This window comes from Coturnix japonica, chromosome 22 (assembly GCF_054131305.1).
Source record: "Coturnix japonica strain WE chromosome 22, WE-NBRP24, whole genome shotgun sequence".
Lineage (NCBI taxonomy): Eukaryota > Metazoa > Chordata > Aves > Galliformes > Phasianidae > Coturnix > Coturnix japonica.
The window spans coordinates 5,886,456-5,912,507 of record NC_140684.1 but is presented as its reverse complement, the minus strand read 5'-3'; the positions used below and the strand labels follow the sequence as shown (position 1 = coordinate 5,912,507).

Genomic DNA, 26,052 nt, shown 5'->3' with positions numbered 1-26,052 from the left:
CCCCCCGCTCTACCCCCCCCACCCTCCTCGTTCGTCTCCTCCGCCGCCGCCGAGGCCTCCATTTTCCCTCAGCGCTTCGGGTAAGGCCGCGCCGGGCTGAGCGGCTGGGGGGGACCTAGAGGCGGCCCGGGGGACTCCGGCCAGCAGGTTACCGGGGCTCTGAAGCCTCCTCCGGGCCCTGCCTGAGAGTAGGAGGCCGCTGTAGGGCGGGGGGAGACAGCGGGTGGTGGGGGTGCGGTTGGGCCTCCACGCCTCGTCCTCGGTTGTGGGGTGAGGGCAGAGCCGGCTCTCACCGTGGGCTGGTTATGGCTATGGGCTGGTTATGGCCCCCACAGGACCCACAGGGGGTGGTTGTAGGGCGGAGAGATGTGCCAGGGCCTATGTGGAGCTGTGCTGAAACGTGGTGATGGCTGGAGGGGGGTGGAGGAGAGCAGCGCCCTGCTTCCTTATGGAGAGAGAGAATCTCAATTTCTTATAGGTTTATTGTATTCTTCTCTGCTTCCTGGGTGCCTCTGGCTTTCAGGAGCAGGTCCCGTGTTGATGGAGTGCTGTGTTTGGTTATCAACGTCTGACACAGCTCCCCCCCCCACCCTCCAAAACAGGCTGTGGGGCAGCAGCCTGGGCAGGTCCCTCCATGGGGTTAATAATTAAAGTGATATGTGAAGGGTGAGGGGAGTGTGGTGATCCCAGTTGGGAGTGGTTATCGTGGGGGTTTACAGTCATCTGTTCCTCTTTCTGGATGTGGTGTGATGGAGATGGAAAGGAAGCACTGGATTTTGATGCTGTGTTATTCAGGATGGCTAAACATGGCTGTGGGAGGATGAAGAGAGAGCCCAGCTGAGTGCTGACATGATGGCAATGGGTTTAATGAAGGCACCAAATACCGCAGTGATCGACTCTGCATCGGTTATTGCTGCTGAGGAAGGAGCAGGGAACATCTCAGCAGTGGTCTACAGTGCTTTAGTACCATAGCAGGGTCTAAAATGGATATTATAAAGGTGCTGAGAACTTTGTCATGCTGCTGCTTGTGTGCTGGGTGCTGCAGGTGGCTCTGGTTCACCCACCATGTAGATGGGAGCTCAGCCCATGTTTCTTTACCCTGGTTTGGGGGGACACATGCAGGTAGGAAACGAGAGACAGGTGTGGGGAGGTCAGAGGAAGCAAGCAGGGTACATCAGTGTTCTATTTCTTGGAGGAAATTCTGACGCAGCGGGTCTAAAATAAACAGGAGGAAGTGCTTTTTTCGCACAACATACTATTAAAACCGTGGCACAAATTGCCACAGGATGTACTGCAGCACAATAGCACCAGGGAGGTGGGACTGGCAGGGAGCAGTAAGACGCACAAAGCAGGTACAAGAGCTGCAGTGCCTCACCCGACCTTCCTCTGTCACAGCATTGCTGATCTCCAGTTGCCAAACACTGCAATGCCTCATTCTGCTCCACTGCACACCTACCATTGAGGGGGGGGGCATCTGGTTTAGCTTCTGACCTCAATAATGTATCAAACAGCTGTGAAACCGAAATACATGACGTGTTACCGGTGCTGGCAGCAAGGAGTGGCTCGTAGGAGAAGCCTGCAGCTGATGAGGAGCCTGCGAGGGTGCTTTGTTGTGCTGTGAATGCCTTAGTGCTCCACAGGGATGCTCTCGTGGGCTTGTAAGTTTTATATTAAAGACCATCTGTGTTTTATGGTGAGACAGACTGGAGGTCATTGCTTAGAGATTGCTGTTAAATCCACATATCCAGGCTCAAATATAGCATTTTTTATGAAGTATACGTATTCAGTGTGTTTGCCACCTTTGCTATTGCTTTGGGTTTTTCCTAATGAGCAGATTGTTGCAGTCTCTTACTCTGTGCAGTGCTCTTGTTGTAGCAGGATTAATTTCACGAGCGTCTCATTGACAAAGTGAATGGACTGGGCTTCTTTAGGCACCACGTTTTAATTCTGAGTTTTCAAGCTTTCATATTCTTACATAGCTTTCTGAATCCTTTCCAATTCACCCATTTTGGCTTTAAGGAGCAGACGTGAGAGCAGGACAAAACTGTTCCATGGTGACTTTGGCAAAGGTGTTTCTATAGAACACAAGGATCCTGAGTGAACTGTGAGTTGAACTGTGAGATGGCAAAGATTAAAACTATCCCTGTCCAAGAAACTATCCTGGAATAGTATTGATGTGGGTTGGGAGCTTGATGTTGTTATTCCTCTGGTGGATGGGGAGCAGTCAGGATCATTGGTTCTGTTGTGAAATTGCATGCAGCTCTGGCCTGAGCCTATGTTAGTGAGTTCTTCTTGTTTTCTGCCTTGACACTGATACCCTGGGACTGCTCCTGAGTCCACAAACTGGGTCCACTTGGGTTTGCTGAGTAATAAACACCATGTGAGACTGCTCTGTGGTTCTGCAGGTACCGCTGAGACGCTTCCTATTTCCCTCATCCCACATCTGCGATGGCTGTGGGGCTTTTATGGGCCATTCCTGATGCCAGTCCTGTCCCTGCCTTGGCTCAGTGCTGCCATGACAAGGCACAGGAGTGCTCTCTGTCATCTATTCTGATACTTTGCAGGTGCTCACTGTGTATTTCCATTTCTAAGCTTAATGAGTTAACTTTTGTTTGTGTATCATGTACAGACTGTACCTACCCCCAGCACTGCAATGTTCTGATTGCAGTCCTGAGCAGCCAGCAAGTATCTGGATGTGTGGCTGAGGCTTTGCAGGTGCTTTAACACCTGGTTTGCAGCGTGCTCAGATCCATCGTTTCCTTACCAAAGCAGAGTGGTACCTGTGGTGCCCAGCCTTGCTGATCTGATCTCTGCTCACTGTATTGACGCTCTGCTCTGTGTCACTCCAGTTAAAAGCAGCTTATAGACTCTGGAAATTTGCCATTGTGCCCTTGAGCTGAGCAAAGTGCAGAAGCCCTGCTCTGAAACAGAGGTCAGGTAAGCACACAGGCCCAGCGCTGCTCAGGACACCTCTATGTCCACCCCTGCTGCCATCACTGTGCTGCCCTTGACCCCGGTCCATCTTAGTTAGTGTGTGTTGGCTGTGAGGTATTCTGGGGTAAAACTAATCACCTACAGAAGCCTGTCTGCTCTTGAACAGGTGAACATGCAGGTCTGGGTGCTGTTTCCCTGCCTTTTTAGTGTTTGTGTATAATTTAGCATTTGCTCCCATGCTGCAGCAATCTCCTACTCCCTCCCAGGGTTGTTACAGGAGCAGAAGTGCTGCTGGGATGCTCTGAGGATGGATCCAATGCCTGATATAGCCAGGATAGCCTGGAAATCCTCAGTGAGGATGGATCCCTAGGGTCAGACAAACTGAGCCCTCTGAGCTGCAGCACTGGTCTGAAGTCCGTATCTTCACCTCCACCTATGTGGGAGGAGGTCTCTGCCTGTCTTCTGTGTTATTTCAGATGAACGCCTCTCTCAAAGGGAGGCTGGAAGAGGCATGGTTAGTCCATATCTGATTCAGCATCTCCATGGTAATAGCTGCCCTCACTCCCATTTGCTGCGCTAAGTGACATCTCTCCTGTCCTGGGGTGGAATTCAGTCAGCAGAGCTGAAAGCTCCCGGTGTCGTGGGCGGTTGGCGTGTGGAACCTGCTCAGCTGGATCATTACATGACATGGGCTTCCGAAGTCACAGCTGTTCCCTACGTCCAAACAAATCTCATTTGACGTGGACTGAAATTACCAGGAAATGGTAGAACAAGTGGTGAGGAGGAAAGTTGGAGCTGCAAGTAAAACGTTTCGTTAGCAGAGAGTATTAAAATTGCACATCACACTGTGATAAAGGTATTTTTCCCCCCTTGCTGTACAAGTGGAAACACTGGAGAAAAAGCAGCTTGGTCTGCAGTGATGTTTATGTTAATACACCCTGGTGGGTACAGAAGAATAGGTGAGGAAGTGTGGAACTGACATAATGCTCAACTAAAGCTGGCAAACAAAGCAGCTCCTGTTCTCTGATGCATGTAGTTACACACTGTTTGTCAGTGGCATTTGCTTTGAAATGCAAAAAGCATTTACCTGGCAGCAGTACGGCCCTCTGAAGTGTTACTACGGAGGGGGATGCTGGAGTGTGTGACATCTGCAGTGCCCTTCTGAGGGTGGGGATCGTGCTGTACCTGAATGCTGTGCCAGGGTGGTGATGTCCTGTCTGGTGCAGAGCAGCAGCCTTGGCTTGCTGCAGCTTCTCCCTGTCTGGAGCATCGTAAGTAGGTGTTGGCCACAGCCATGGAGCCCTGAGCCAAGGAATACGAGCTGCAATACGAGCTGCTATCTGCTTGCCACTGAGGTCTTCTTGTCTTTGTTGTGGGCTTCCTTTAGTGAGATAGGGCCAACGCATTCCTCTGGAGCTATTCATGTTTTAAGACATAAAAGATTCTCCAAGATCTGTCTTTTTTTCTTTTTAATTGATCTGAGAAGCAAATCCCTGGGTTGTTTTGTTGTTTTTTTTTTTTGAAGTTGCTGTGTTTGTGCACCAGATGTATGGATTTCTGACACAGTGCTGCATTGGTGATGGTGTAGGGCTGCTGTCCTGGCCGAGCATGAGAATGTGGATGGGATGAAGGGCTTTGGCTGTGTGTGCTGTTTCAGCTGGAGCTCAGCTGTGCAGTGAGTGCTGCCGTGACAGTCGTGTTCTGCTCACTGAGATACAGCCTGACAGGCGCAGGCAGCCCCTGGCTGCTGCCTTCACTTGCCTAATCTCTGATGACAGGGATGTGCAGGCAAGGGGGGCTGTGGGTAATTCAGGGCCTGGACAGATCATTTGAAACCTTTTGCCTTAGCTGTCTTCTCTCCAAAACCCAGCAAGGGGAAGTGACTGTGTTCCCCTCCCTCAGCTGATGTGATGGATGTGTTCTCTCTCCCCAGTTCCTGTGTGAGACACAACAGCCATGTCTGACTTCGTAGAAAGTGAAGCAGAGGAGTCAGAGGAGGAGTACAACCAGGATGGGGAGGTTGTTCCCAGGGTAACCAAGAAATTTGTAGAGGAAGATGAGGATGGTGAGTGTACCTATCTGCTCTGGCTTTGCTGAACTGTCTGTGTGCCTTGCTGCTCTGTTTTGCATCACGTCGCTGCAGATGGAGGAATAACTGTGCAGTAATAGTGTGACCATTTGTAGGCAATACTCTCAGCTGTTTTAGTGCTTCATTTCCTCAGAATGCTTAAATGGGTCTTAGTGTTGGTAATGGAAAATAGACTCCCTCAGCCCCCACAGGACTTTCAGGCACACAGTCTGATAGAGTAGGAATTCTCCTGGTGTGACCACTCCACCTCCACCTGTTCATGAGATAAGAAGAAATGGGGCTTTGGCATGAGCAGCTGACTGGGCTCTATGTCAGTAAATGTGTTCAGCTAAGACTGTGTGGGTAGTGTGAAGGAAGATGTTTGTATAAAGCTGAGAAGGTGACTCGGCATATAAACACTGTGTAAACGTCGAATGGTTGTTTCTCTCCATCCCAGATGAGGAAGAGGAGGAGGAGAATCTTGATGATCAAGATGAGCAAGGGAACCTGAAAGGGTTCATTAACGATGATGACGATGAGGAAGAGGAAGAGGAGGAAGAAGCCAGTGACTCTGGAGACTCCGAGGATGATGTTGGCCACAAAAAGAGAAAGCGCAGTAAGTTTTGGGGTGATTGTTTATAGCAGGCCACAGTGTAACTCTCCCTCTGCTGTTGGGGTCTGTGAGGCCTGAGTGAGTTGTACCCTCACTGATTTGCCTGTTCCCAAGTGGATGAAGGGAGAATGTAACTCGTTACTGCTTTCTTCTGTTAGCTTTTGATGATCGCCTGGAAGATGATGATTTTGACCTCATTGAAGAGAACTTGGGTGTTAAAGTCAAAAGGGTGAGTTGTGTTTCTGTGCTGTTGCTAATGGTGGTGGTGCATCTTAGCAGCAATGCTTGGCTACTACCTGGTGCAGAACCTCCTGCCTTCTCCTGGCCCCCTGAAAAGGGAAGCTGAGTGCCTGAAAGAAGCACGATCTCTCCCTGGCTCCTAGAGTATGCAGAATACTTCCCTGCATGGTCCTCAGCAGGCAGCTATGTTGTGTGGTGTGCTGTGCCAAATGAGCAGTATGGCTCTCTTGAAGCTGAGTGGTTCTTTGTCCCTCCTGGCCTGTACTGTGCTGGGCTCTGTCCTGCTCTTTCCAGTTATCACTTGGAAAGCAGAGGAAGCACAATTTTAACCCAGAAGAGACAACAGAAGGCTTGTGTGTCTGTGCCAGGACTTAGATGCACTAACAAGTTTTTTTGCTTGCAGCAAAAATTCAGGCGTGTGCGGAAAATGTCTGATGATGAGGATGATGAAGAGGAAGACTATGGTAAGGAAGAACATGAGAAGGAAGCCATTGCTGAAGAGATCTTTCAGGATGGTGAAGGCGAGGAGGGAGGGGAAGCTGTTGAAGCTCCTGTTGCACCACCAGAAGAGGAAGAGGAGGAGGAGGAAGATGAATCTGGTGAGTATGGATGGTCCAAAACTTGTCATAGCATAAAAGCACTGGAACCAAGTAAGGCTTTCCCTGAGCTATAGTTAACCAAAATCTGTAGCCCGACGATGGTCCAGCTTTTGTTGGTCTGATTAGTACAGTCTTTAGAATTAAAAGTTAGCAGATTTAGTTTGGACAAAACAGTTTAGATGAACAGAAGCATCCTGTATACACTGCTGTGTTCACGGTTTCCTTTAAACTTCCTTCAGAAGGAAAACGCTTCAAAAGATGTTAGTGGAGGTCCTGTTTAGCACCTGGTAGCACAATGCACACCTGCCCTAGTTCTGCTCTTGGGCATTAGCCCATCATCTTTGCTAACACTGTGCTGAAAGAGTAGCAAAAAATATTTCTGTCTAGCATTTAATGCAGCAGAGCTTTTTTTTTTTTTTACTGCATTTTCTGTGCACTGAGCTGCTGACAGCTGCCAGATGCCTTTTCCTGTTTTAGAAAGTTAGTTCTACCTTGTTATTGTGGTTCAGGCTTCTGGAATATCTGAGGCTGGTGCAGGAAATGCTGTGGGTAGCAGTGCAGGCCAGCAGCCACCTCAGTCTGTGGTGCAGTTGTGCCAACTGCGCTGTCTGAGCTGAAGTTTGTCAGTTACTGGCTGAATGTGTGAGTGTCCTGACTGCTAAAATGGTTCTCTGTGTCCAGACATCGATGACTTCATTGTGGATGATGATGGGCAACCTCTGAAAAAGCCAAAATGGAGAAAGAAGCTCCCTGGATACACTGATGCGTAAGTATTAATTGTAAATTGGCCTGGAGCCTCCAAACCAGTGCTCGGATTACTTGATTTTTACAACTGCAGTGTGATATTCTGCTTGTGGTTGGAAATTGCTGGTCTTGTTCCCCAGAGGAACCTTATAAATGTAAAGATGGGGCTTTAATCTGTGGCTTCATAAATGGCTGCCTTCTTCCTTTTCCCTGGATTTTTTAAATAAGAGTACCAAAAGTAGTCCCTTATGAGAAATATTAGCATTTAAAGCTCAAACAGTTGTGTACCTATCCACAATTCTTAACCTACATGCAAAAATAAAGCTTAGATCATAGGTGTTGTGGCCAGAACAATATTTTTTGAACTGCATAATGGGGCTGAAGAAGAGTTTTTGCATTCCAGTGCTTTACAGGAAGCCCAGGAAATTTTTGGTGTGGATTTTGACTACGATGAGTTTGAGAAGTACAATGAGTATGATGAGGAAATGGAGGAGGAATATGAATATGAGGATGAAGAAGCTGAAGGAGAGACCCGCGTTCGACCCAAAAAGACTGCCAAGAAGCGTGTCAGTCGGCGTAGCATCTTTGAGATGTATGAGCCCAGTGAGCTGGAGAGCAGCCACCTAACAGATCAGGACAATGAGATCCGAATGACAGACATGCCTGAGAGATTCCAGGTAAGGGTGTCAGTGTGCAAAGCATTTCAGCTCCTAACAAGTACAGCAGGCCTGGGGCCTGCAGGCCGACTTTCTCACCTGGCTTCTGGCTGGATATTGGCATCCCTCTTTTCTGATCCCATCCCTTAAATCTAACTGAAACTCCACCATCAAATGTAACAATGAAGCTGAATTGTGACTGTAAACCCAGTGGAGTCTTAGCGCTGGTCTTAGTTTCTCTTTGGCCACTGGGTGCCAGTGTTGCACTGCTGGATGTGGAGCAGAGCTTGTGCTCTTCTGAGATAGCTTTTGTGCTGGATACTGTTAGCAATCCCATCAGTTGTATTGTAACAACTATTGTAACATAGTTGTATCAGCCTAAGAAGAGTGAAACTTCAGCATCAGAGAAGGCTTGCAGGGATTGTCTGGCCTACAGCTATGCCAGTCAATGCAGCTGTTCCATGCAAGGTGTTTCAATAACCTGTTTTAATTGAAGTGACTCCTATCAGAGCAAAGTCCTGTTTGTGCTGCTAGAAATCATTCTGGTGTCTCATTTTTGTCATCATTTCACCCCGTATTCAGATTTCCCCAAAGACTCAGTGCACTTGGATCTCCCTTTAGAAAACGTTGGTACCTCTTTGCACAGAGATTTGTTACCTTTGTGAAAGGTGATGTTGAGACTGCTGGCTTTTGAAAGGACCTTTATTCCATGCCAGCGTATACAAGTGAAGATGCTGTGTGCAAAGTCTTCTCTTTGGACATTTTGTCATCTTCACAGATGATGGCTAGAACATCTTCCTCAAAAGAGAAATGGTTGGGTCTGAATGACCAGAGAGGATTTGGAGCTGCTTTATGTGCTGTTATTCCTGCTGTCTTTTCACAGTTGCGATCCATCCCTGTAAAAAGTGCTGAAGATGATGAGCTGGAGGAAGAAGCTGACTGGATTTACAGGAATGCATTTGCAACACCCACCATCTCCTTGCAGGTAAAGACCTATGCCTGGGACTTCTGTCCTAAGAGAATTGGTGACTTGGAGGTGCTGCAGATTTCCAACCTGGAGATGTTATTGTAAGAGTCTACACAGAAAAACGTAGTGCTCAATGTAACTTTCTTTCTGGTTTTTAATGCGTCACACACATCTTCATTTTCATATTCGTAGAACAGGACCAAAAGCCAGAACAGAGAGATTGCAAGAATTATTGTCAAGAAAGACAGATCTCTTGTACTCATGTACTTAGGGATAAACTAATATTAGCTGTGATCTGCTTTGAGTCATTAGTTACATTGGCCAGATGCTGCTTCTTCTTTAAGCCAATCAAGCTTTTATGTGGTCTGAAATTGCAGCATGCAGCTAAACCTACATCCCCAGCTAACAAAATGGTCACCGTTTCTCACCATTAGCCTGGGCTGTTCTTTTAGCTGGGGAGCTCAGGACTACAACTGACTTAATGTGTTGTTTATCCTTTTAGGAAAGTTCTGACTACCTTGATCGTGGACAGACCAGCAGCAGCTTCAGCCGCAAGGGACCCAGCACCATCCAGAAGATCAAAGAAGCCCTGAATTTCATGAGAAATCAACATTTTGAGGTACTGTGTAACTCGGCTTCGTTTTTGAAATGAAGTCTCGTTATACAGGTGGGATTGGTAGAGGGACTGCTGGAGGTATTTAGTGTAACAAAGGAGAAGAATCTGTGATGGCCTGATTGCCTCTCCTATGGAAAAATGGTGCTTCCCTGGAAAATGTAGCTCATGTGAGCTGTGTCAGAAGAGCTTTTAACATCTGTTTGATGAGGCTGCTGTTGCTCTGGTCAAACTGATACATTAGATGAAAATATTCCAGAGTCTCTTGAACCTTTTTTCTTCCATAAGATGTTTATCATCCATAACGATGTTTATATGAGAGGTGTTACTTGATTTCACAGAATCTCTTTGATGTATGTGGTGTATTATTTATTGGAACAGCCTGAGGAGCAGTGTCATGATTCAGCACATCTCCCACACTGCTGGCACATCCATTTGTTCTCCTAAATGGATAAGAACAATCTCTGGACCTGTGCCTGCTAGAGGCAGCCCAGTCTCCTTTCAGTTGGTGTTGATGAGTCTCATTTCTGACCTAGGTCCCATTCATCGCCTTCTACAGAAAGGAGTATGTAGAACCAGAACTGCACATCAATGACCTGTGGAGTGTCTGGCAGTGGGATGAGAAGGTGAGGAGTGTTTTCAGTGTTTATTATCCCATTGGTATTTACCATATCTTCCTACCTAGACTGATGCTTTTCTTTAGTGACATTACGTGTAAGGAGTACCCATTCCTTTTCTACTATCAGGTAGATTCAAGCCTTTATTTTCTGTTAACACAATTTGTTTCTGAGACAAAACCTGCCACGGATTTATTACATCTGAGCATGTCTGTGGGTGAAGGTGTTGATCATTTTTATATGACAAACAGTCTGGGATTGTGGGAAATGCCTCTTTAGGAGCCCCTCATTGATAAGTGAGAAGACAGATTTAGCACACAGCTACATTGCGTTTCAGTGGAAATTCCTGTTTTTGTGTTAGTGGACCCAGCTGAAGATCCGCAAGCAAAACCTGACACGTCTGTTTGAGAAGATGCAGGCCTACCAGTATGAGCAGATCTCTGCTGACCCAGACAAGCCTTTGGCTGATGGGATAAGGGCTCTTGATACTACTGACATGGAGAGGTATGGTGTTGTGACTTATTTTGTATCTATTCCAACATAACTTAAGGTGTATATTGTACAGCAGGCCAGAGAGCAGATTATTGACTTTAAACTCACTACAGAACCAGTAATAACAAATGTTTAAAACTCTTTCACAAGAGGACCCAAGTGCTCCATCTGCCTGACCTGTACCGGAGCAGGTTCCTTGAGCACTCTAAACACAGCTCAGCTGAAAGATGTAACGTGCTGGCTTTGCGTGCTCTAGGCTGAAGGACGTGCAGTCCATGGATGAGCTGAAAGATGTGTATAATCACTTCCTGCTGTACTATGGGCGAGACATCCCCAAGATGCAGAATGCTGCAAAGGCTGCTCGAAAGAAGCAAAAACGTATCCGAGAAGATGGTGAAGAGGAGGAAGGTTTGTCTTTAAACTTGATAAGTCTCGTAGTCCTGGTTCAAAATCCTGGTTCAAAATAGTAGTAAGAAAGTTTGTTGAAAAGCCTAAGTGTGTGCACAGATCATCTCTGCTGCTCTCTTCTGTCTCAGGTTAGTCCCAGGTCTTTCAGGCATCTCTAAAAATGTTTAGGATTTTCCACACACATGCTGTTATTTTTCCAGGGAACTGAGTTTCCCCATTCACGACCAGGGTATTATAAATAATTCTAAGGCTGCTGTGAGCTTTCATGTTCACATGTGGTTTAGGGACTGTGTTGCACAATGTAGTTTGTGTTTGTCCCCTTTATTGTGCTGCTGATATACTGCAGGTTACTGGATGCCTTGCTAAACATGTGCTTCCTGTAGGTGAAGGGGAGGATGTAGAAGATGATGAGCAGAAAGGGCCTGAGCTGAAGCAGGCTTCCCGTCGGGATATGTACACCATCTGTCAAACAGCTGGGCTGGGTAAGAGCTCTGCTCTGTCACGCTGAGCTTGCAGTGTGCTGTGGCTTAGCCTGCATGAGATTCTGGGTTGTGTGGCTTATCTTTAGGGGAAGGGCTGATAGTTGAGCTCAGTGTAAGCTACAGTATACTTCTCAACATTTATGTGATTTTGTATCTTAATTCTACATTTTGTTTGCTTTCCCCCTAGATGGCCTGGCTAAAAAGTTTGGTCTGACACCTGAGCAGTTTGGAGAGAATCTCCGAGACAGTTACCAACGTCACGAGACAGAGCAGTTCCCTGCAGAGCCCCTGGAGCTGGCCAAGGACTACGTGTGTAGGTCAGTGTGTGGGGATCCTCACTGAGATCCTGCAGGTGTAGCAGGGAAAGGGATCTGGTTGTCTTCTCACATCCCAGGACTCTGCATTGCCTCTTTTTCTTTTGCTTTTAGTCAGTTTCCAAGCCCAGAAGCTGTTCTGGAAGGAGCACGGTACATGGTAGCATTACAGATAGCCAGAGAGCCTTTGGTCAGGCAGGTCCTGAGACAGACTTTCCAAGAAAGAGCTAAAATCAACATTTCACCAACCAAAAAGGGGAAGAAGGTAAGGAAAGGAGCTCTGACTCAGTGATTCATCTTGGGGAGGGATCTAAATAATGTACAGACACTTGTTTTGCATCTGAAAACTTCTCCCATGTCAATGGCAACTCTGAATGAATCCTAAAGCAGCATGTGAACTGGGCTGTTGCAGAGGCAAGCTCAGCAGCAAGCTGCATTTTCAGCTTCAGCATTTCCTTGGACCTGATTCTTGCTGTTGAGATGTTGCCTTCAGTTGTTAGAACAGTCTCTGTTTTTTCTGGGACTGGGAATGAATTCCATTATGTCCTGCTGGGGGAGGAAATGCAAACTGGCAGGCATAGTGAGGGAGTACTGAATAACAAACATTGTCTACTACAGTGTACAGTGTAGAGTCTGTCTTTGTGGATGCCTGTATGCATGCTGATAGTCTTTTCTCTATTCCAGGATATTGATGAAGCCCACTATGCTTATTCCTTTAAATACTTGAAGAACAAGCCTGTGAAGGAGCTGCGAGACGACCAGTTTCTGAAAATGAGCCTGGCAGAGGACGAGGCACTGCTGACTATAGACATCAGCATAGACATGAAAGGAGTGGAGGGGTGAGTTCTCAGTGCTCATGTCTTGGCAGAGGTTATTCATCCATTGCTGCTGTGCTGTTGGTGTTCCTCTGTAGCCCAAACTATTCCTAGATGTCACAATTATGTTTCTCCTTCTCTTGGTGTTTTTTTTTTTCCAGTTATGGTAGCGACCAGACATACTTTGAGGAAATCAAACAGTTCTATTATCGGGATGAGTTCAGCCACCAGGTGCAGGAGTGGAATCGGCAGCGTACCATGGCCATCGAGCGATCCCTCAACCAGTTCCTCTATGTGCAGATGGCCAAAGAGCTGAAGAACAAACTGTTGGTGGAGGCCAAGGAGTATGTCCTCAAGGTGAGGTGGGGCACAGATGCATGTGAGACAGAGCTAAGTTTATAGATGCTACCAGTCCTGCAGCATGTTGAAGACAGCTGCTGACAGACCATAGAAAGGCACTTGGGAAGGAGAAGGGGGCAGCGAGGGATCTGAGGTTCTCTTCTAATATTAGAGAGGAAAGCAGATGCTTCATAGGGAGAGAAGATGGGCTTTGTGCTGGAGACCTAGTCTTGATTCTGACAGAGTATACTGTCCTTCTGCTTTGAGCAGAGCCTGACCTTCACCCTGGAGTAGGGCTGTGCCAAAGCTCCTGCACTGGATTTTCTCACTCCTCTCTTCCCTCCCTTCTTACTAGGCTTGCAGCCGCAAGCTATACAACTGGCTGAAAGTAGCTTCGTACCGTCCTGATCAGCAAGTGGAGGAAGATGATGATTTCATGGATGAAAACCAAGGGAAAGGAATTCGGGTGCTAGGCATTGCATTTTCCTCAGCCAGGTAAGAGGAATGGAATTGGCTCAAGATATATGTTCAGCTTTGAGCTGTCCTCCATGTGTGAGTGATCTCTGTGTTTCAGGGACCATCCTGTGTTTTGTGCCCTCGTTAATGGAGAGGGTGAGGTTACAGACTTCCTCCGACTGCCACATTTCACGAAGAGAAGAAATGCCTGGCGTGAGGAAGAGAGGGAAAAGAAGGTGAGCCTCAGCGTGGCTATTATCCTGTGACCAGTGCCCACAGATTGCTCTTGGTACCGAGCGATGCACTGTCGGCGGGAGAGGAATAGTCTGAAGTCAACATAGGCCTTATCACTCATGTGCAAGAATTCTGCCTTTCTTCCACCCTATGGTTATTCTGGATTCTCCCTGCAAAATAGGATGTCAAAACTCTGGTAGCTGATTCAGTACATAAACCCTCCAGCTTTTCTACTCTGACCTGTCTCACTTTTCTTTCCAGGCACAGGATATTGAAACCTTGAAAAAATTCCTTTTGAACAAGAAGCCTCATGTGGTCACAATTGCAGGCGAGAACAGGTCAGATAACAAACCTTTGTGTTCCTTCCACTTCCAAGTTTCTCTGCAGTGTTTTCCTTATTCTTCTCTACATTTCATTGCTTGGGCAGTTAGTTGGAGGAGGGAAGGACTGATGGTGCCCCTCCCCAGGTTTTGGGCATGTAGTAAATAGCATTGGGCATCCTTACTAGATTCTTAGCGTACCAGGTCTCTCTTGCCTCGGGTAGAAAGCTAACATGGAATGCAGCTTTAGGTAAGCCAGAAAATTGCCTACTTTCTTTTGGAAGCAAAGAGCTGTCTGCCAACAGCTAGGCATGTTAACGCTATATCCAGCAGTGAAGGGTAGTGGCTACAACATTGTGGTGATGAAAGATCTATCATCAGTCCTCACTGTGGATGATTTCCTCTCCAAACTGACCTGTACAGTGCTACAAGACTTGCTCTCTGCTGTTCTATTTCTAGTTGACCTGTGATTTTCCTTTTGCTTTTAGGAGCCTATTTTGTTAGTGATGTGTCATAAACTATTGGCGTTACCTCCCTAAGTGGTTTGAGGACCCAGCTTTGCTTTCCCTCTTCAATTCTCTTGGTCATTTCTCCCTAGGGATGCTCAGATGCTGATGGAGGATGTAAAGAGGATTGTTCATGAACTGGATCAGGGGCAGCAGCTGTCCTCTATTGGAGTGGAGCTGGTAGATAATGAACTGGCCATCCTCTACATGAACAGCAAGAAATCTGAGGTGAACCTTCTCTTATTTTAGCCATTTCTTAGCCTTTGGTTCATTTGGACTGTCTCAGCTTCTGCTTATTATAGTGGCTCAGCCTCGTGTCATACACTGCCTCGTGTGATCCATTTAGAAAGCGACGTGCTGATCCTTAAGTCAAGGCAAAACAGCTTGTTTAGGCTTCCCTGAAGAAATCAGCACTAGCAGATGCACAAAGTAGATGTTGATGTAGTCTGAAATGAATCTTTTTCAGCTGAGTGGATGGGCTCATTTTGTTCTTATTTACAGCAGGCTTCCTGGAGGTCCTTTGATCTCAGCTCTCTGCAATGAGCAACAAATGCCTCCCTTGTTCCAGTCCTTTTCTGATGTGTCTTTGCTTGGCTTGCCACAAAATGTGATTTTCTGACCTCTTGCAGAATGAGTTCCGGGATTACCCACCTCTGTTACGTCAAGCAGTCTCCCTTGCTCGTCGCATTCAGGACCCTCTCATAGAGTTTGCCCAGGTCTGCAGCTCTGATGAGGATATTCTTTGCCTGAAACTCCATCCTCTGCAGGTAAGCTTTCCTTATGGGATCCCTAGGTGGGAAGGTTCCATCTCTGCAAAACAAAGTGGCTCAAAAGGCCTGGGCTTGTTTGCTATCAAGGAAAAAATTCCAAGTTGAACTGGTGCAAGTTTGGTGTGTTCTGGGCCATATTCAGGCTACACAGCACCTTTGTTGTTCTGTCTTCCTTAGCTCATCTGCCCCCTGCTTTTAGGTCCTTCTCAGGGAGTAACTCTGAGGTGCAGCACAGCACCAGAGAGCCATTCTACTGCTTTTGGTCCAGCTTGCTAATGGCAGAGCGTTGCACACATCCCCTTGTGAAGCTAACACCTCTCCCTTCTGTCAGGAGCACGTGGTGAAGGAGGATCTGCTGAATGCCCTCTACTGTGAATTCATAAACCGTGTGAACGAAGTGGGAGTGGATGTCAATCGGGCAATTGCTCACCCTCACAGCCAGGCTTTGCTGCAGTATGTGTGTGGCCTGGGACCACGCAAAGGCACTCATCTGCTAAAGGTAAGGAAGCTTCTGTCGATGCTTACATAAACAGTGCATCCCTAATAGTGTGCGGGTTGGCCTGATGGCAGTGCTGTTACGAGCTGAGTCAGGGTTGTTTGTGCCAGATGCAGCTGACAGCTCTGTCAACATGTTTTCATATGTGTTATCTCACTGCTCCTAACCCTCAAGCTACACACAGACTTACATCCTTCACAGTCCCACACAACTCAGCAGATCTCTGAGTACTAGTCAGCTCCTGAGCTCGTAGGAACTGACACGCTGTTAGAGCATCAGGATGCCTCTCTGCTGTAGAAAACAGAAGGCAAAAAGCCAGCACTTTTCCCAAGAGCTGGAGCTGTTCCATGTGGAGTCATCCTTTTATATGGTGCTGAGACATGGGCAGGGTGCAGTAGTTAATGATTTGTGATAGGCAGGGCTATGTCTGATGATTTGAATGCTGTACTGTACAGTGCAAGTCCTCTGCTTTTCCTGGGAACCCCTTAGGTTTGAGTCAGAAGGTTTATGCTGTTCCTTCTTGTTCCAGATCTTAAAACAAAACAACACGCGTCTGGAGAACAGGACCCAGCTGGTTACGATGTGTCACATGGGACCCAAGGTGTTTATCAACTGTGCAGGCTTCATCAAAATTGACACAGCATCGCTGGGCGATAGGTGGGTAGTGGGTTGCATTCAATGCCTGACAGCGTGGAGTTATCAGAGAGCGACAGGCTGAAACAGTCTTGTTCTGTAGAGTCCATGTTTCCGGGAGTTTCTGTGTGGCCCCTCTGATTTCTGGCCAAATTCAGGTATTACTGGTGGTTAATCTGATTCCTAAGGGCAGTTAAACCTGTCCAGCAATGTGAGCTCTAGAACATTAATTATATGGCTTGCTATGATGTGAAAGACCCTTTGTGGTCAAGAGAACTAAGAACAGTTGTTCCCTAACTTTCCATAGTCATCATGCATGTGCAGTAGAAACCTGTGTGTACTTTTGATTTCTGACTGGGCTTAACAATGGTTTCAAAGTTGAGGTATAAATCATCAACTTTCCCACCAGTTTAAGAGGAAGCTAGTAGGTTTGTAGAGCATGAGGTTACTGGTAACTGAACAAGAGATGCGTGTTTGGAGAACAGTGATAACACATCTGGAAAGCCCAATAGGCTCTGCAGTTCAAGAGCTGCAGGCTGGAGTTTGTCTTATATTACCTTGGATCCTGCTTATTTATTAATGAAGAATTAAATGTGTACCACCTAGGATAGTAGTTTCCTTTGGGGTCAGTGATGGTGGAGCACCCACACCGCCAGCAATGGTGGTCAATAGCATGATTTGTTATTGAGCTGAAGGAATTGGCTGTGGAACCCTATGGAGTCCTTATCCGAACATGGCTTTGGTTTTATTTCAGCACTGATTCCTACATCGAAGTCCTAGATGGTTCCAGGGTCCATCCCGAAACCTACGAGTGGGCAAGAAAAATGGCAGTAGATGCCTTAGAATATGATGAATCAGCTGAGGATGCGAATCCTGCAGGAGCTTTAGAGGAGATCTTAGAAAACCCTGAACGTCTGAAGGACCTGGACCTCGATGCCTTTGCTGAAGAACTGGAAAGACAGGTACGCTAGGTGGCTCCTTGTACTGAGAAACAGAGGGGCAGCTGTGTTGACCACCCCAGTTTCTTAGGTTTTATAACAGGTGACCTTTATCCATTTTAGGAGCTGAACACTTAGCTGCTACTGTTGTAAAATGTATAAATAGCCTTAACAAGTATTCTGTGTCTGACAATGCCATGTAGTCGATGCTAATGGAAAGTGTACTTGGAGCAGGGGGAGAGGGGGAGGGTGGTAATTAGCCTGTTAAACTTTCTTTTTTCTAATTTTGATGACTGATATGTTCATTGAATTCTTTCATAACTTATAGTGGATTCCCTGTTCATGTCCTTCTTGCAAGTCATGGTATTTTTTAACCTTTGAACACTACACAGGGCTATGGTGACAAGCATATAACTTTGTATGACATCCGAGCTGAACTAAGCTGCAGGTACAAGGACCTAAGGACACCATACCGTTCTCCAAATACAGAAGAGGTCTTCAATATGCTGACCAAAGAAACTCCAGAGACTTTTTATATTGGTATGTCCCTGTTCACTAAGAGAGAGAGAGAGAGCTCTAATGATTGCTGCCTTCATGTATGTCTGCCTTAGATCAAGACAGATATCTGGCCCTGCAGTTGGCTTTCAGTTTTTCATTCTCTCCTTTTCCTCTCCCATCACACTGCAGGTAAAATGATCATCTGCAACGTGACTGGGATAGCACACAGGCGACCACAAGGAGAAAGCTATGACCAGGCAATACGGAACGACGAAACTGGCCTTTGGCAGTGTCCTTTCTGTCAGCAGGATAACTTCCCAGAGCTCAGTGAGGTGGGATTGCTTCTCATGCTGGCCTTTGTTGGGAGTCTGTTACCAGACCTGGATGTGAAGTGTTTTGGTTTTGACTGATTGTCTCAGTGTGGATTTGACAGGTTCTTTAGGGCTACACTGTGAATTGTGGTGAACTGGACTGGGAGTGAAACAGTCTTTGTGATAAGCTGACTGCTTCTTTGCAAATACACAAAGCTGCCTGTGACACAGAGAGCAGAAGTTTGTTCTGCCACCTTCTCAATTTTAAGAACTTTTTAGAGCTCTCTGCTGCTTAAGGCAGCTGTACTTTGAGTCTCTTCTAAACACTGCTAAATTCCAGCTTTGATAGTTGGTGACTTTAAAGTCCTACTGTGTTAATCAGAAACCAGCTCTAGCTGCAGGCTTGTGTTAAGAGTCTAAAAATGTTCTGTCCTTCCTGGTTGCAAAGCCCTATAAGCTGAGCAGAATTGGAGTAGGAAGACTATGTTACTGGGCAGCATTCGTTTTAAAGTCTTGTGCCCTTCTGTTCATCTGTGCTGGGAGCACCAGTTTGCTGACCCAGCTTTTAGACTTGTTCAAGTGTGAGCTGCCTGCTTGATTTTCTGTTCATACTGAATGACATTTACGTTTGCTTTACTCCAGGTTTGGAATCATTTTGACAGTGGTTCCTGCCCAGGTCAGGCCATTGGAGTGAAGACACGTCTGGATAATGGCGTTGCTGGCTTCATCCCAACAAAGTTTCTAAGTGATAAGGTGGTCAAACGGCCTGAAGAAAGGGTGAAGGTATGGAAAAGGTGGATTTTCACATATCCAGCAAAAACTGGAAGAGCATGGAGCCAACAGCAGTGATTCAGGGTTTGGTTAACAACACTGTTCCTTAAATGGATTTTCAAACCTTATTCTCATTGAAGGACTTTAAATCAGCAGCATGTTCAGGTTCTGATTAGTGTCCTAAGTGCAAATCTCTCCTGGCAGCTGGTGGGAACCATGTTAATCAGTTAACATGTTGTACTGCATGAGGATTTATTACAGTCTGGCTAAAGTCTGGGTTTGGGAGACCAGAAGGCATTCTAATGCAGAGCTCTCCTTTGTTCCTGGCTTTTTAAAGAGTTCACAGAACTGCTGTTAGGTATGTGAGGGTCTGCTTCCCTCTTGAAGCTTTTTCTTCTGCAGTTTATTTCTCATCAGGGTACTGACCTTGTTCAGGGCAGGCTCTGGGATTCTGAAAGAAGCAGAGTCTCCTCTTTTCATCATGTATTAAACCTTAATTTTAACATATTTTCTGTCTCCTGGGATCAGTCCATACAGGTGATGGATAATGCTGTAAGCAGAGGTCTCTCAGCAGCTCTTTAAAGAGCCATTGTTAATTTCAGCATGGTTAACTGGACTAAGACATTGCACTTTTTGTGGTGGGATTTTCCATTTCCTATTTAAGCAGGGAAGTCATTTGGTTGTCTTCCAGTCTGTTTCTGAACAAACTTAATTTCTTTCTTGTGCATCGTGAAGCAGATCTGCTGTTGCATTGTTATATTTAACTAAAAGAGCAAATGTAGCAGTTTTCAGTGTGTATAGGGCACAGATAGTAAACATGCTAAAAACTCCTTTAATCTCTTTTCAGTTCGAACAGGGTCATTTTTGTTTATATGGAGCAGTTGCTTTTAGAAGTGGTATCAGTCTGAAGTATGTGAAGGAACTGCTCTGTAGTGCAGGGTGCCTGGTGTATCAGCCTCACCTGCTGATCCACTGCACCTGCCTCTCTCCTGTAGGTGGGAATGACTGTTCACTGCAGGATTATGAAGATTGACATTGAGAAGTTCAGTGCAGATCTGACCTGCAGGACCTCAGACTTGATGGATAAGAACAACGAGTGGAAGCTGCCTAAAGACACCTACTATGACTTTGACACAGAGGCAGCAGATCACAAACAGGAGGAAGACATGAAGAGAAAGCAGCAGCGAACAAGTGAGTTTGTCATTTCTTTTTTAGTCTTGTAACACCAGCCTTCCCAGAGTGCTTCAGGAGAAGAAGCACAATGAGATGTACACTGGCAATAAAGCAGATCCTCCTTGAAGCCTAAACACTCCTCTTTGTCCCCTAGCGTACATCAAGAGAGTAATTGCTCACCCATCATTCCACAACATCAGCTTCAAGCAAGCTGAGAAGATGATGGAGACCATGGACCAAGGGGATGTGATTATTCGACCAAGCAGCAAAGGGGAGAACCACCTCACTGTCACCTGGAAGGTGAATGATGGGATTTACCAGCACGTGGATGTTCGAGAAGAGGGCAAGGAGAATGCCTTCAGTCTGGGCTCTACACTTTGGATTAACACAGAGGTAAGAGCCCTGCAGAACTCACCTGGGGAGGACGTGGTGGGAAAGGAGAAGTACCTATTTGTCAGGGGTAGGTTGGCACAACCTCCTGTCCTTGAAGCTGTTTTCAGGCTGTTGCTGGAAATTACTCTTGGGCAATTCTCAGCTCTTTACACTCAAAGTATCCAGCTTTGCTGAGCAAAACGTTTTACTGATATCTCTATATTACAATCAGGGTTCTTCCTCACGTACCCTAAATACCTCCTTAAATGTGTTTTTTCAAAGGAGTTTGAAGACTTGGATGAAATTGTTGCTCGCTATGTCCAGCCAATGGCTTCTTTTGCCAGAGACTTGTTGAATCACAAATACTACCAGGATTGCAACGGTGGAGACAAGAAGGTGAGCCTGTCCCAGCCTGTATGGAAGATAGAGGAGCATGATAGAAGGGCAAGGTTTTAAACGCTAGTCTAACATGGACGGAGCTCTGATCTTGTTGTCACCTTGGGCTTGGCACTCACTTTCCAGCTGTAGGTCTCGGGGGGCTCTGACTGGGAGCAGTGGAGTCAGGATGGGTTCCTGCAGTGGGAGTGTGGTGTGCTGCTACACTGTGCCACAGCCTTGCCAGCAAATATCATTAGAAGGAGAGTATTGGCTTTCTGTGACCTGGTGACATTTGTGTATCTTCTCAGAAAGACAGAAGGAGTTGAGTTCTGTCCCTCTCTGGCTCTTTCCCTTCTATCACTCTATGAGAGACACCTTCCAGTGGTGGCAGAACTGTAGCAGAGTTTTCTCTGCAGATCTGTGATCTGAATTAGTAACATACCTGTGCAAGTCCTGCATGCTGTGGTATGGGCACTCAGAACCCTGCACAGAAAAAGTGCAATTGGTGGCCCTTGTCAGAGCTGGGGAGAAAATGGACTGACAGCAATGTGGAAGGAGACAGCTGCAATTCCTTTGTGTTCCTAAGAACGTAGGCTCTCCTTCAGCATCTCCTTTTTTCTTTCTCTCTCTCAATTTAGAAGCTGGAAGAGCTGCTGATAAAGACCAAGAAAGAGAAGCCAACGTTTATTCCCTACTTTATTAGTGCCTGTAAAGATCTACCTGGCAAATTCCTCTTGGGTTATCAGCCTCGAGGCAAACCAAGGTAAAGGAGAGATAAGCCCAGCAGCTGGAGTGCTGCTGGTACCATGCTCCTGGATTCTCTTCTACTTCTGTCAGTATCCCTCGTAAGTCAGGCCTCCCTTTATCCAGAGTATGTCCTGACAGCAGACAATCCATGTCTAGTAGTTGGTCTCACCCAGGAGACCCCAGTGTTTCTAACCAGCTGTCTGCCACAAGCAGTACTGCTCTGTGCAAGGGGTGTCACTAGGGTAGAGTGTAAGCAGTGACTGATAGATTTCCTTGGCTTTGAAGCAGCCTGTGATCTCCTGTGCTCTCTTGCATTCACTGCTCCTCACAGGATAGAGTATGTGACAGTGACACCAGAAGGATTCCGCTACCGGGGCCAGGTCTTCCCTACAGTGAATGGACTCTTCCGATGGTTTAAGGATCATTATCAGGACCCTGTTCCAGGTGAGCACCCCAAAATCTGAATGTCTCAGCTATTAGTTTTAATGGGTGTCATGTAGCAGGAGGGAGTTAATAAAGGACAACTGTGTGCTCTATATGTTTCAAAGCAATACTCAGGTCTTCCATGGACCTGTTAAGAGCTCTCCTAACAGTTGATCTTTTCAGCCAAGCAGGCCATGCAGCAAAGGCTGGAATTGTCCCTTTCCTCTCCCTTAGCCTTCCCTACTGTACAGTCCTGCCCACACCGTGCCCTGATAAGGCAGGATCTTGCCAGGATAAATGTTTCCACTTTTTTAATCCTTAGTTTCAGGCCAATAACTTTTTTTCTGGGAGAATGAATCCATCTGTTCTGGTTTGTGTTTTGGACAGGTATTACTCCCAGCAGTAGCAGTCGGACCAGGACTCCAGCCTCCATTAATGCTACTCCAGCTAACATTAACCTGGCAGGTCAGTGTGGGCTTTTTCTGTCATAAACTGGGGCACAAGGTCCTTCTCAAGGCTCTTTTTTATAACATTGTGGCCTTTCTTGCAGACCTGACCCGTGCAGTGAACGCTCTACCACAGAACATGACTTCCCAGATGTTCAGTGCCATTGCTGCTGTAACAGGCCAGGGGCAGAACCCAAATGCCACCCCTGCACAGTGGGCATCCAGTCAGTACGGCTACGGAGGCAGTGGAGGCGGCAGCAGCGCGTACCATGTAGGTTCACTTTTTAAGCCTATGAAAGGAATTGAGGCAAATAGCAAACAGGTCTGGCTCCTGAGGAATGTGGCAGGTTAGAGAGAAGGGATCCAATGGTGCGGGCACACAGCTTTCTGATTGTGCCCCTCTTTGGACAGCGTGAGCTGCCAGAGGAAGAGATTAGCTGTGAAGTTATGTGCTGAGTTTGCAGGGCTTTTCAGCTCAGTGTGCTAATCTCCGAGCTGCACCGGCAGGCCAACACCTCAGCCTGACTGAACACCCACAGGCTTTGCATTGAGTGAGATGAAGGTGAACAGTTTTGGCTCATGCTGAAGCCTTTCCTCATGCATGCTGGTGCCTACCACCTCCAGCACGCATTGCCAGCTCCCCAGCTGACCCTGAGGCAAAATCCAGCTGCACTGAGGTGCCTGGGTACGGGAAACACACCCTGCCAGTAGAGAGATCTAACAGAGAGGTGCTGCAAGACAAGGCTTGCATGGAGGAGTGATCCTCTTTTGGACCACCCTGGGAGGCTTTCATGGGGATAGACAGGGACTGTGGATAACCCAGTGTATTAAGAGGATCCAAAGGGAGGTGAACACTGTGAGGCAAAGAGACAAAGCTGGGCAATCATTGAGCCAGTCAGTTGGCACCTGGGAGGAAACTGTTTTCTCTGAAGCCTGCAGAAAATCAAGGCAAATCTGTCTGTTTTTCATGCCCACTGAGATATGTTGTTTCTGCTGGCTTGTCCCAAGTATCTCTCGCACCCATCTGTCTTGTTGACTTCTCCTTTGCTTGGTTTCAGTGTCTCACCTCATACCCTGTGTGGAATGGGTGAGGAAGGCTGGTTTATGACTGGAGGCTCTAGAGGAGAACAAGCAGGACCCAGAAACGTCCTGTGCTTAGCGGGGTGTTTCTCTTTCTGCCCTGCTGCCCCTCATTCCTTGGGCTGTGATCACCACAGACCTCTCCTTGCTCAGATGAGGGGCTCCAGCAGGGCTAGGAGAGCACAGCAAGGACGTGCACCAGCAAACAGAGCAGTGGGGAGCATGCCAGAGCTCTGCTTCACAGCCCTGCGGTTTCCCTCTTTCTTCTAACAGTATCTGCTCCCTGCAGGTCTTCACAACTCCAGCACAGCAACCGGTGGCCACCCCTCTGATGACCCCCAGCTACTCCTACACTACCCCCAGCCAGCCCATCACAACGCCCCAGTACCAGCTCCAGGCCAACACCACACCACAGTCCACACAGTCCCAGTCGCAGCCATCATCCAGTTCCAGGCAGAGGCAGCAGCCAAAGTGAGTGCAAGAGTTGCATGCGTGTCTGCGTAACACGTCAGTTGCTTTCGTGATAGCATTGCAATGGGGTTGCTGTGAATTCTCCCCTGTGTAACAGTGAGGAGGGAGGGCAGGGAAAGCTGCCCAAGTCTTGCTTGCCTGCTGCATGTCTCACCTCCTGCCTGTGTCATTACAGGACCAACAGTCACGCTGCCATCGACTGGGGGAAGATGGCCGAGCAGTGGCTGCAGGAGAAGGAGGCTGAGAGGAGGAAACAGAAGCAGAGGTTGACACCTCGCCCATCTCCCAGCCCCATGATTGAGAGCACACCCATGTCCATCGCCGGGGACGCCACGCCGCTGCTGGATGAGATGGACCGATAGGCCGAGCTGGACCTGACCACAACCCTCCATTCCCTTCTCTAGGAAGGGGAAGGGAGAGTAAAAGTTGAACACAACTTCCTTCCCTTTAGCTGCCGTAACTCCTGTTTTATACATCATGAGATGGTGGGAAACAACTCGCGGTGACGTGCACCTGAGTGAATGAACTGACTTGGCAGAGCTGGTCTAAATATGTATACTATATATATATAAATATATCATAGGAAAGGACAGCTGCAGTGGCATCTGCATTCCAGGTCCTGCTTCACCACGTGGAAGCTGGGTGGAGTATTGCAAGATGGAATGAATCTGTCCTTCTATGCGCACAGCAGTGCTGTCACTGCAGCCACGAGGAAGCAAACCTACCAGGACCTGCAGAACTACCAGGACCTACAAACCTACCAGGACCTGCAGACCCACTGGCCTGGAGTGAGCCTGTCCTATTTGGACTCTCCCATGCCCTGACTGCCTCCTCTCCTCACCCATGGAGAACAAAGCAAAGTCACTGGGGTTGTGACAATGAACTGGAGTTCTCTAAGGGTTTCTCTTGTTGTTTGCTCCGTGATCTCACACGTTGCAGGCTCTGCAAAGTCTGTGCTGCCCCACAAGCCGTGGCACGGCAGCTCTGATAAGGGGTCACGCCAGAGAGAAATGCAGCTGTCGTACCAAAGGCTTGCTCTCCTCTGGCTTCTTTTGGAACAATATTTATTTAGTTGGTTTGGGGGTTATTTTGGGGTGGGGGTTGTTTTTTTTTTTAATCAGACCATGAAGCAGAACCTTGAGCAGCAGCAGCTTCACCAAGTACAGGATGGAAACGTGAGCTGAGATACACTGCAGGAGCTCCTATGGTGGAGAGCACCCAAAGCAGCTGCGAGTGCATGGCACCCTCCTCCTTCTCAGCACCCTCCTGGCCAACTGTAACCTAAAGGGAGGAATAAACCATGTTTCTACCAGCCACAAGTGGAGAGCTTTTGTCTGCCTGGTTTAATGATGGATCTGCCGTGGAAGGTGCTGAAAGTCGCTGCTCCTCTTTATTGCTTGGAGGCTGAAAGTTCCCCAGCGAAACCCATTTGTGTTCAAGCTGATCATCGCACCCTCATGCTGGGCACCTCATGCTGGGCACCTCATACTGGGCACTGCTGGAGCTCACAGCTCTCACTGCTGGCAGAGACCCCTGGGCCTGGGAAGGGGCAGAGCACGGAGCTGCAGCCCCAGCAGGAGCAGCCTCAGTGCAATGGAGAGTCGTTTCTGAACTGGGCAGTTTCTTGCTGCACACTTTTTCCCCTTCCCTCTTTTGTTAGCTGGGGGGTTTTCTATGGAAGCAGAGCCTTTGTTTCTCCCTGAGCTCCTGGTTCGCCTCCTGTTCGCTAAGAAATGAGCAAGAACTGCAGCCCAGCTCCAACAAAGGCCTTTTTTTGCATGTAAATGCTCCTGAAGAATGGCAGCAACGCAAGGGGACAAAGCAAATCGCTTTCCAGTGAGCAGCCAGCTCTGCTTATGGGGCTGACATGGCAGGGTGTGATGGGAGCCGCTGCCTGGGTGGGGGGCAGCCCTGCTCCAACCTTATGCTATTTTCTTTTTATTTCATGCAATTCTATGGCAGGATTGGGACTGGGAGCAGCTCTTTACCGGAGCCATATTGGGGTGAGGGGCGGGTGGGAGGAGGATGAGGAAGGGGTTGACTTTGTGCTGTTGGCTCCTTTCCGACCCTCTTTGTTTTTAGTTTTCCCCCAATAAAAAGTTCTACTTTTGGGAGCAGCCTGTTTGTG

The 26,052-nt window shown here is 47.5% G+C and overlaps 1 protein-coding gene across 2 annotated transcripts; it reads left to right on the top strand.

The window, feature by feature from the left end:
* Positions 1 to 33: 33 nt before the first annotated feature.
* SUPT6H (SPT6 homolog, histone chaperone and transcription elongation factor) lies at positions 34 to 26,041 on the top strand. Of its 2 annotated transcripts, none has more exons than XM_015880674.3 (37): positions 34 to 80; positions 4,868 to 4,999; positions 5,460 to 5,618; positions 5,774 to 5,844; positions 6,259 to 6,454; positions 7,136 to 7,220; positions 7,602 to 7,875; positions 8,738 to 8,839; positions 9,324 to 9,440; positions 9,971 to 10,060; positions 10,413 to 10,555; positions 10,800 to 10,951; positions 11,335 to 11,433; positions 11,621 to 11,750; positions 11,862 to 12,012; positions 12,432 to 12,586; positions 12,724 to 12,919; positions 13,257 to 13,396; positions 13,476 to 13,593; positions 13,853 to 13,929; positions 14,510 to 14,645; positions 15,047 to 15,184; positions 15,519 to 15,686; positions 16,213 to 16,340; positions 17,071 to 17,278; positions 17,647 to 17,794; positions 17,942 to 18,084; positions 18,706 to 18,846; positions 19,830 to 20,025; positions 20,162 to 20,400; positions 20,662 to 20,775; positions 21,396 to 21,520; positions 21,836 to 21,948; positions 22,315 to 22,392; positions 22,478 to 22,644; positions 23,743 to 23,924; positions 24,100 to 26,041. In XM_015880674.3, the coding sequence occupies exons 2-37, from the start codon at positions 4,891 to 4,893 to the stop codon at positions 24,284 to 24,286; spliced, it is 5,175 nt and encodes a 1,724-aa protein (XP_015736160.1). In that variant the 5' UTR covers positions 34 to 80; positions 4,868 to 4,890; the 3' UTR covers positions 24,287 to 26,041. The 2 variants fall into 2 exon arrangements, with proteins under 2 accessions (XP_015736160.1, XP_085378302.1); XM_085522176.1 differs by having other exon boundaries at positions 34 to 2,104.
* The last annotated feature ends 11 nt before the right edge of the window (positions 26,042 to 26,052 follow it).

Excerpts from the sequence above, each read along its gene's own strand:
- SUPT6H (XM_015880674.3), top strand. The coding sequence starts at position 4,891 with ATGTCTGACTTCGTAGAAAGTGAAGCAGAGGAGTCAGAGGAGGAGTAC. Across the intron at positions 15,185-15,518 it reads TGAAACTCCATCCTCTGCAG|GAGCACGTGGTGAAGGAGGA; the intron begins GTAAGCTTTCCT and ends CCCTTCTGTCAG. Across the intron at positions 15,687-16,212 it reads AAGGCACTCATCTGCTAAAG|ATCTTAAAACAAAACAACAC; the intron begins GTAAGGAAGCTT and ends TTCTTGTTCCAG.